General features: G+C 41.0%; 1 protein-coding gene across 1 annotated transcript; it reads left to right on the top strand.

The window, feature by feature from the left end:
- Positions 1–7,528: 7,528 nt before the first annotated feature.
- LOC120726374 (polyamine-modulated factor 1-binding protein 1-like) lies at positions 7,529–10,046 on the top strand. Its single transcript, XM_040019900.1, has one exon. The coding sequence runs from the start codon at positions 7,641–7,643 to the stop codon at positions 8,967–8,969; it is 1,329 nt and encodes a 442-aa protein (XP_039875834.1). The 5' UTR covers positions 7,529–7,640; the 3' UTR covers positions 8,970–10,046.
- Positions 10,047–10,327: the final 281 nt, after the last annotated feature.

Genomic DNA, 10,327 nt, shown 5'->3' with positions numbered 1-10,327 from the left:
AGGCCATAAGAAGATCATTTGTAACCATTTGTATCTCAAATGATAAACATTTTATTTGTGAAGAAGTTCATGAAGTCATTACTAGTTAACATTAAAGCGATGGTTGGCTCAAAAGAGCTCTGACTTTTTGTCAGCCTGGCTACAATGCTGAAGAGAAACCTGGGGTTGTTCTTATTTTCTTCAATCAGTGATGAATAGTAAGATGTTCTGGCTTTGCGGAGGGCTTTCTTATAAAGCAGCAAACTATTTCTCCAGGCTAAATGATGATCCTCTAAATTTGTGACACGCCATTTCCTCTCCAGCTTACGAGTCATCTGCTTTAGGCTACGTATTTGAGAATTATACCACGGAGTCAGGTACTTCTGATTTGAGACCTTAGTTTTCACAGGAGCTACAGTATCCAGAGCCGTACGTAGTGAGGAGGTAAAATTATTAACAAGATAATCGACCTCTTTTGGAGTAGCGTTCAGATAGCTGCTCTGCTCTCTGTTGGTACAGGGTTAAAGACGCATTGAAGATGATAACAGTGGGTGGATTATATTCTTAACTTAGTTACAGCACTTTCAGAAAGACATCTACTTTGGGGCCTCCCTGCTGCTGCCGAGTCGGGGCAGTCTGCTTCTCTCCACCCCAGGGAAGAGGGTAACACTACCTGGGTCTGGGTGCAGTTTCCCCCTCCAGGGGCAAGGGTACCTAGACCTTGGGTTTAGAGTACGCTTGGGGAGTGTGATTGTGTGTACAGTGTCTCTCTATGTCTGTCTCCATGTTGGGTGAGTGTTGAGTAATTGCATATGAGAGCATGAGGGTGGAAATGGATGTTTATATCTGTGTGTGCCTGTATGTCTGTGTCTATATGTCAGGTTGGGTATCAGATGCCACCTCTCTAGGGACATCTCAGGCCCTCCAAGGTATTGAGGCCTATCTCCCCCCACCACTTCCCCTGCCAGTGGCAGACGCCCTCAGACATCGGTGCGTTGGTGGTTCTTTGTGTCCGGGGGTGGGCGTCCAGGTACGCACTCGCTCACTCCTTGGTGGCTGCTTGTCGGGACCTGGAGCCTGGGGCTCGCTCGGGCCACTTCGGCAGTGGGGTGCCCTCGGCCTCGGCCTCGGTCACTCTGGCACAGCTGGCTGCCAGGTGATTGATATATGTATTTTTTGTCTGCTTATTTTGTTGGTTTATGTTTTTTGCCCTTTATCCCCGTCCCTCTTCCCCGCTGTTTTGTCTTTCCCTCTTTCTTTTCCCCAGTCAAGTCTGTCCTGTATTTAGCAAGTGAAAATAAAATAAAATAAACAATAAAAGGTGAATCAAATAGACCATTATGGCAAGGCTGGGACGGTCCATTTGGTAAAGTAAATTCGGTGGGCATCTTTCTTCGCCTTTAGACAATAATTCTGATGGTAAAAGAGCCAAACGGGACAGGCAAAAAAAATTTAAAAAAACAACAGTCCCTTAGGGCCTCTTCAGTCTCTGCCGACCATTTCCTGTGCGTTTCACAACTGGTTCTCCGTGTCCTAGAGGTTTATACACAGGCTGGAGATGAACAAGGTTGTGATCTGAGGCCCCCAGGGGAGGGAGAGGTGATGAGCTGTATGCCTCCTTGGTGTTGGCATACAATAAGTCCAATGTTTTAATGTCTCTGGTGTGGCAGGTGACATGCTGGGTGAAGGTGTGGAGAGTGGAGGACAGGGAGATGTGATTAAAGTTGCCAGAGATCAGGAAAAGGGCCTGAGGGTGCTGTGTTTGAAGTCTGCTGGTTACAGTGTGCAGGACCTCACAGGCTGCTGCAGCGTTAGCAGAGGGCGGGACATACACAGCTATCACAGTGACGTGTGTAAACTCTTGCGGTAGATAGTACAGCCTCATGCTAACCGCTAGCAGCTCAATGTCCTAACAGCATAGCATCTTTTTGATAGATAAATGCCCTGAGTTACACCATCTATTGTTCACAAACACAGCCAAACCCCCTCCTCTCTTCTTACCACTCTCCATTGTTCTGTCTGCCCGGATCAGATGGAAACCGCCTGTGTTTATATGTGAGTCCGGAGTGTGGATGAAACCACAAATTACAATAGAGCCACCAGCGTATCAGCACCTTGGCCCAACAGCAAGAAATCCACCGCGGCAAAGCAGCAGCTTGGCAATCTGTAAAATAAAACAGGACATCACTGAACACTTTACCTCAGAAGGAATATCCCTCCCACTTTGCGTCATATCTGTTTTTCAGTTACCTGTCTCCAGGTTAGGGTCGCACCCTAATAAGTATCAGCCAGGGGTGGCGGAGTCCACTACAAGTTTCTCCAGAAGCGTTAAATTATGTTTTTTCCTACAGGGGTACAAATAACTTCAAAACTCTACCAAAACTCAGGCAGAACATTTTCTGTGACCTACCACTCCAATAGAAGACTAATCAACTGTTGCGAAATCAGTTTCACCCCGGTTCTTTTTATTCCTCGGGCATCCAGAGATGGCACCAGAACTCAGTAGTCATTTTCACAAAAACCTTTATTCATCTTCATTCATCTTCATTTAAGCATGCATCTTCTAGAAGGGGAGATGTGCAAGGCCGGTGTCCCTCTGCAAATCTTCACTCCTTTGTCTGTGAAACACAGTTTTGTAGAAGCAACCCCATCATAAAACCCCCATGGTGTGCTGCAAACTCTGTGTCTGTGTGTGTATGCACAAGCACGTGAGTGCCTATGTGTGCGCGTACCCATATGTCTATGTAAGTGCACGTAAGTGAATGTGAATCTTTTCCCTCTAAACAATTACACACACTCGCAAGCCTACAGCTAAGCCAAACTGAAACACACAGACAAATCCTTCCTTATTCCTCTGATCTAAACAAATTTGACACATCATATTCTAATAATTGTTTTCTTGTACTCACACAACCCACATCAAGCTGCCATAGAAAAGTTAAAAAGGCCAAATAGCACAGCGTAGACCAGGCAGCCACACAGCTCCAGGTTCACTCAAGAGCTCGACTAATCAGTGCTGCCAACTCCTCAGTAAGGAAAATCGCTATTGGCCATCCTAAAAGTCACTAGAAGTCGCTAAATGATGGCATCGCTTAATTTGCATAATTGGTCATGCCTATGTAATTGGAATGGCTGCTGTAGGAGAGAAAAATAACATTGTGAAAGAGGCATAATGTGAGTAAAAACACCCTAAAAGCATTTGGAATATATTTAGAACTACAAATTAAATTTCTTTTAGGAATTATTGTTTTTTTTAATGTCACAATTCAAACCCTCCTCCTTTATCCAGATTTGGGACCAGCAAAAGTGTGTTTGTGTGTTTAAGTACTTTTAAACCTTGTGATCCACAAAAAGTAACAGCAAAAGAAGAACATTTTAGCCATAACGTTGTTAACAAACTACATTAACAATCAAAATGGACATAACTTCAGTCGAAATCGGATGTACAAGATGGAGTTAAGGCCGCCGCCTGTGAGCGCCTTGGCACAGGTGAGGTGCACACAGGAGCACGCCTGCTTGTTGAGTGTAAGAGCGACACATATGCGATACATTTCAAGTCAAAAATATATTATACGTCTCCAAAAACACCAGAAAAAGTCGCCAGATTTGTCGCTAGTTACTTTTTAGAAAAAAAGTTGATAAGGGGTCTGAAAACTTGCTAAATATAGTAACAAAGTTGCTAAGTTGGTAATTACCTGCCCCTGTCCTTATTAAAGGGAAAAACCAGCCTTGCCTACCAGGGGTGGTTCCCAGATTAGGGTCGCACCTGTCTCATTCATACTATACAGGAAGTGCAGAATTATTAGGCAAATGAGTATTTTGTCCACATCATCCTCTTCATGCATGTTGTCTTACTCCAAGCTGTATAGGCTCGAAAGCCTACTACCAATTAAGCATATTAGGTGATGTGCATCTCTGTAATGAGAAGGGGTGTGGTCTAATGACATCAACACCCTATATCAGGTGTGCATAATTATTAGGCAACGTCCTTTCCTTTGGCAAAATGGGTCAAAAGAAGGACTTGACAGGCTCAGAAAAGTCAAAAATAGTGAGATATCTTGCAGAGGGATGCAGCAGTCTCAAAATTGCAAAGCTTCTGAAGCGTGATCATCGAACAATCAAGCGTTTCATTCAAAATAGTCAACAGGGTCGCAAGCAGCGTGTGGAAAAACCAAGGCGCAAAATAACTGCCCATGAACTGAGAAAAGTCAAGCGTGCAGCTGCCAAGATGCCACTTGCAACCAGTTTGGCCATATTTCAGAGCTGCAACATCACTGGAGTGCCCAAAAGCACAAGGTGTGCAATACTCAGAGACATGGCCAAGGTAAGAAAGGCTGAAAGACGACCACCACTGAACAAGACACACAAGCTGAAACGTCAAGACTGGGCCAAGAAATATCTCAAGACTGATTTTTCTAAGGTTTTATGGACTGATGAAATGAGAGTGAGTCTTGATGGGCCAGATGGATGGGCCCGTGGCTGGATTGGTAAAGGGCAGAGAGCTCCAGTCCGACTCAGACGCCAGCAAGGTGGAGGTGGAGTGCTGGTTTGGGCTGGTATCATCAAAGATGAGCTTGTGGGGCCTGTTCGGGTTGAGGATGGAGTCAAGCTCAACTCCCAGTCCTACTGCCAGTTTCTGGAAGACACCTTCAAGCAGTGGTACAGGAAGAAGTCTGCATCCTTCAAGAAAAACATGATTTTCATGCAGGACAATGCTCCATCACACGCGTCCAAGTACTCCACAGTGTGGCTGGCAAGAAAGGGTATAAAAGAAGAAAAACTAATGACATGGCCTCCTTGTTCACCTGATCTGAACCCCATTGAGAACCTGTGGTCCATCATCAAATGTGAGATTTACAAGGAGGGAAAACAGTACACCTCTCTGAACAGTGTCTGGGAGGCTGTGGTTGCTGCTGCACGCAATGTTGATGGTGAACAGATCAAAACACTGACAGAATCCATGGATGGCAGGCTTTTGAGTGTCCTTGCAAAGAAAGGTGGCTATATTGGTCGCTGATTTGTTTTTGTTTTGTTTTTGAATGTCAGAAATGTATATTTGTGAATGTGGAGATGTTATATTGGTGTCACTGGTACAAATAAATAATTGAAATGGGTATATATTTGTTTTTTGTTAAGTTGCCTATAATTATGCACAGTAATAGTCACCTGCACACACAGATATCCCCCTAAAATAGCTAAAACTAAAAACAAACTAAAAACTACTTCCAAAAACATTCAGTTTTGATATTAATGAGTTTTTTGGGTTCATTGAGAACACGGTTGTTGTTCAATAATAACATTATTCCTCAAAAATACAACTTGCCTAATAATTCTGCACTCCCTGTATACTTATTTATGACAGCTTGGGTGATATCTGGTTATATCTCATTTGATTCAGTTGTCTAAATTCACAAAGAGCAGTGAACCTCAGAGCAGCAGTACACACTAGCTAATCAAAGCCTACACACAAAGTAAAACTCACAGTGCAAATTATTGAGATTTATTTGTAAACAAATATTTTTCCTAAGCTGTACTGCTACACCTAATCGCTCACATGCCAAATCCCACTCAAACATAATAGTATATTTTCCTAATCAAGCTCATGTGAGGCTAAAGTTGCCCACTTTATAAACTGAAAAGATGGTTATCAAGTTGCTCTTCCACTCTACTGTTCGCTTTTCATTCCACTGAGGTAGGCCCAACTGTAAAGCAACAGCACTGCAGCAGAGCCCAGAGATTAAAGCAATTGTTTATGCTTTGAATACAGGCAGGCGGGCTGTGAGACAATACAAACAGACAGAATTAAATGACTTAGAAATTGTGTTATCATACTGCAGTCATAATATGAATGGACTCACCATTGTGAGGAAACGTTAAAAGCCCACCATCTAAATAGTTTACCTTAACACAGATTTCCACTTATGAAACACTGACCTTCTGAATGACATTTGCCTCCTGTTAAGCTGAGCGTGTTTGGCATTTAAAAATGCCCTGATTCAGACACTTCACCTTACCTCTGCCAAGAAACATGGTAAATAAAGGAAGGAAACAATCAATGTGCTGCCCTCTGATTTTCAAGGAAAAGCCTTGTGGTGCTTTCCGACGCTCTAATTGTAAACATTTAGCTTGTGTGGTATTTTAGCCTCTGTAATCACGAAATAACAGTCCACATATCCCTCATATCCACAGGGGCGCAACAACATAAGTGTAAATGGAAGGTGCCCAGGGGCTGGTTTTTTTTAGAGCAAAACTTAACTGTGGATATACAGACCAGCGACAACATTACTACGTAAACACACCTTAAATAAAAAGAAGCACACACAAAAAAATCTAACGACTATTTTTCTCAAAACCTGGTGACCTCAAAAGCACACAATGCTTTCGTATAATGGAAACCACACACTACATAAAACAAAAGAAGAAAAAGTCTACAGGGAATGTGACGCACAACACAAATTCCTCCATTAAAATCAGTTTTATTTACACAAAGAACCTGTAGGCTCTTCTCCTTGGACAGGAGCAGTGACATAGCATCGTCAATGTCCTCTATCCTCAGTATGTGGAAAGTTTTAGGATGTCTTCAGTGGAAGCCTGGGGAACATGATTCTCACTGCATCTGTAATCACACAAGCAGCAAACAAATTTAAATGAACATCCATAGAATACATCCGATTTCAGTGTTCATGTCAGCAGCAGCAGCAGCAGCATTTAATCATACAATATGACTGAATTTAAAAAAAAAAAAGGTAGAAAAGACCTGAATCCTTTCAACTGTGCATTAATTTAATATTATTTAATATGCTTATTTAAGAAATTGCTACACACACAGATGACATTTATATGTCCTTGGATCGTTTAGAGCAATCTTGATTTTTAACAGGGTTTTACGTGTAGGGACAGAGGGGGACATTTAATAACAAAAAAACTAAAACTGGATCATCTATGAACTCAAGTTGAGGTAATGATGATGACTTGGTGAATTTAAGTAAAATAAATACATTAAAAAAAACCCTGTTCTCCATCAGCTCAGTCTTGAAGGATAAAAACATAACTCACAGTGTGATGAAGCATTCAGAGGATGACACTGCTGATACAAATTTCTAATTTCTGTCTTTCGGAAATTAGAGCAGTGAAAGGCCAATAAAGAACTTTTTTAACTTTATCATAAATTGTTTTACTTTATTTTTAAAGTAAAGTCTACATTGTGCCAGATTTAAATGTGGCACAATGCACACATCACAATCCTGCACAAAAGAGCTCAGCAAATTTTCATTAAAATACACATTTATCTAAAAACATTTTATTCACTTGTTAAATTTTTTTAATAAAGTCCATTACAGGTTCAAAGATCATGGAATCATTAATCAATTTACCAGATAATGCTATTGTTATTTTTTCCATCATTTCATCTGACATGTTCATTGTGACATCACATGTTTCTTATGACATCAGCATGACTCATCACATTCTATTAGAATTCCTTTGATCTGAAATCTATATAAGTAACCCAAACCCTGTGTCCATTCAGTTACAACCTCACTGAAGAGGCAAACAGCTTATACGCTTGACTGTAATTTGAGACACTTTTTTGAAGTGAACAAGGAACACAGTTAGCACTGTTGTAAGTAGTAGTAGATTTTAACTTTAGTTAAATTACAAAAATGTCTGAGTCCCCCTCCATTTCCAGTGATGTGATGGAAGAGAATGAAAACCTTCGCCAGCAAGTGAGGGAATTCAAAGATGAGAACGAAAACCTCCGAAAAACCATTGAACTGCTTCTCAAAGAATATGGGTTTTCTAAAAACAAGAAAAAAAGGGAACTACAACTACAAAATGAGAAGCTTTGCTTGGAGAATTCAGAGCTGAACTATAGCGTTGCCTATTTGCAGTGTGAAAATCAAGCTTTGAGACAACAAGTTCAAGCAAAGGAGAGTGCTTATGAACAAAATGATCAAGAATGGAAAAGTGCTCTGGAGCAACTTAAAAACAACTTAAAAATGCCTTGTAAACACGAAGAGTATGAAATGGAGAAGCTGGCATTGCAGGAAAAAGTTGAAGATCTCCAAACGGACAACCAGGCACTCAGGTCAGAAAATGATGCTATAATACAGAGCATGTGTGACCTGAAACAGACTTTTCAAAATGAAAAAGATAAAATGAGACAGCAAATCCAGGCTCTCCAAACTGACATCCATGAGGCAAACGCAAGTCTGGAAAATTTCAGAGATTTTAAGGAACTGTATGAGGAATTAAAACAGGAAAATGAGTCTCTGAACAATCAAAACCAAGACCTGAAACAAGAAATTGAAGCAAAAATCATTGCTATTCAGGAAGAAGTTAAGGAGCTCAAATCCTTTGAAGAAGAGAGTAACAGAATAAAGGAACAAAACAACGCTCTGGAACAGGAAGTCCAGGAGCTTACCAAAAAGTTGGCTGATTGTCAGAAGGAAATGAGACAAAATGAACAGCCTCTGGAAGAAAGAATGCACCGTAAACATGTAGAGTATGAAATGGAGAAGATAACATTGCTGCTCAAAGTCGAAGATCTCCAAACAGACAACCAGGCATTCCAAACTAATATTGAAGAGCTTCTCAAACAACTCGAAAGCTCTGAAGATGAGAAAAATATAATTAGGCAATATAACAAAGCTCTGGAACAGGAGCTTACCAAAACAATCAATGATTGTCGGATGGACGTTACCAAAACGATAAATGATTGTTGGAGGGAAATGAGACAAAATGAACAGGCTCTGCAAGAAGAAATGCACCTTCAGCTTGAAGAGTATGAAATGGAGAAGCTGGCATTGCAGGAAAAAGTTGAAAATCTCCAGACGGAGAACCAGGCATTCAGGTCAGAAAATGATGTTACAATACAGAGCATGTGTGACCTGAAACAGACTTTTCAAAAGGAAAGAGATAAAATGAGACAGCAAATCCAGGTTCTTCAAAATGACATCCACGAGGCAAACTCAAAAGGAAAAGAGAATTAAAACAAGTGAAACTACAGACCTGGAGGAGAAAAACAAGGACATCCCTACAGAAAGTTCATCTCACATGGAAACTCCACAAGAGCAGACGTTTCAACCCAGAGACGTGGAGGATCATGGGGGATGGACAACATGGCTCCAAGGTGCTGCCTTGTATTTTTCATTTTCTGACTACATCTATCCCCATTTCTAAAAGGCAGTTTGCAGTAAGTAAGGGGAACTGAGCATTTCTTCCCCACTCCCATCTTTCGACTTCCCATGTATATACACCACTACAACTCTTTCCCCTCAAGCCCCATAGACAATATAGAACAGGGGTGTCCAACTCCAGTCTTCAAAAACCAGATGTGCTAAGGAGGAGTGGATCAAGAAAGAAAGCTGTTTTCCTATAGATTTCTATAGGTTTGCATCAGGCTAGCTGTTGCCATCTGGTAGACTTCAGACTGAATGTACACTTAAGGTTCTTCTGTATTGGCTTCAAGTTTCCAACGAACAAGCTATGTCCATGTTTTGTACCATCTATGCTCCAACCAGTCATGGAAGATGGCTGCCCCTTCCTGAGCCTGGTTCTTCCGAAGGTTTCTTCCTCTTAAAAGGGAGTTTTTCCTTCCCGCTGTCGCCAAGTGCTTGCTCAGAGGGGATCGTTAGATTGTTGGGGGTTTCTTTTATATTGCAGGGTCTTTACCATGCAATATAAAGTTCCTTGAGGCCACTGGCTATGAATTGGCCTAACTTAGCCAGTGGTCACATTGCATACATAGCTATTTATCAACCATCATTTGCATTCTAGATTCCAAAAGGTTGAATCTGTTGATCTGGACGTAACGTTTTCAGTGGGAGAAATGTTTCCTCACTCATCCAAGTGACTGAAGGAGAATGTTTCTCCCATTGAAAACGCTACGTCCAGATCAACAGACTCAGCCTTTTGGGATTTACTTACCTGGATGCCTGAGCATGCATCAGTGCATTCTCTATTGCTTTTCCATCTTCTTTGTATGGTTGATTATAAGATTAATGGAGGTTTTCTCCATTTTCTTGAACTCAGTTGGAAACTTCTCTTAGCATGAGCTTTAATTAACATAATTTGCTGATAAAATAAAAAGAAACTTTGAAAGGATTTAAAGCTTTGTACTGTTTGCTTATTTGATTTTAACAAAGGTTTGGAGAATATGCTACTTTAGTGAGACAGTGTGTTCTTATCTGTATCTGTGGTTTTAAGTTCTTTGTACCCCACTTTAGTTGCATTTCTTTATTTCATTTAAATTAACTTTAAATACTTTAATGTAGCTGCTGTTTGGCTGTTTTTGCTCTTTGTTCCCTTAGAAGAGACTCTTACGGTTTACAAATGGCTCTCCATTTAG

Source organism: Simochromis diagramma, unplaced genomic scaffold, assembly GCF_900408965.1.
Source record: "Simochromis diagramma unplaced genomic scaffold, fSimDia1.1 OVJJ01000753.1, whole genome shotgun sequence".
NCBI classification, from domain to species: Eukaryota; Metazoa; Chordata; class Actinopteri; order Cichliformes; family Cichlidae; genus Simochromis; species Simochromis diagramma.
Note: the sequence above shows the minus strand (reverse complement) of the source record. Positions and strands in the feature narration are given on the sequence as shown.

What these genes read in the sequence shown, in the direction of transcription:
- LOC120726374 (XM_040019900.1), top strand. Translation starts at nt 7,641, where the DNA reads ATGTCTGAGTCCCCCTCCATTTCCAGTGATGTGATGGAAGAGAATGAA.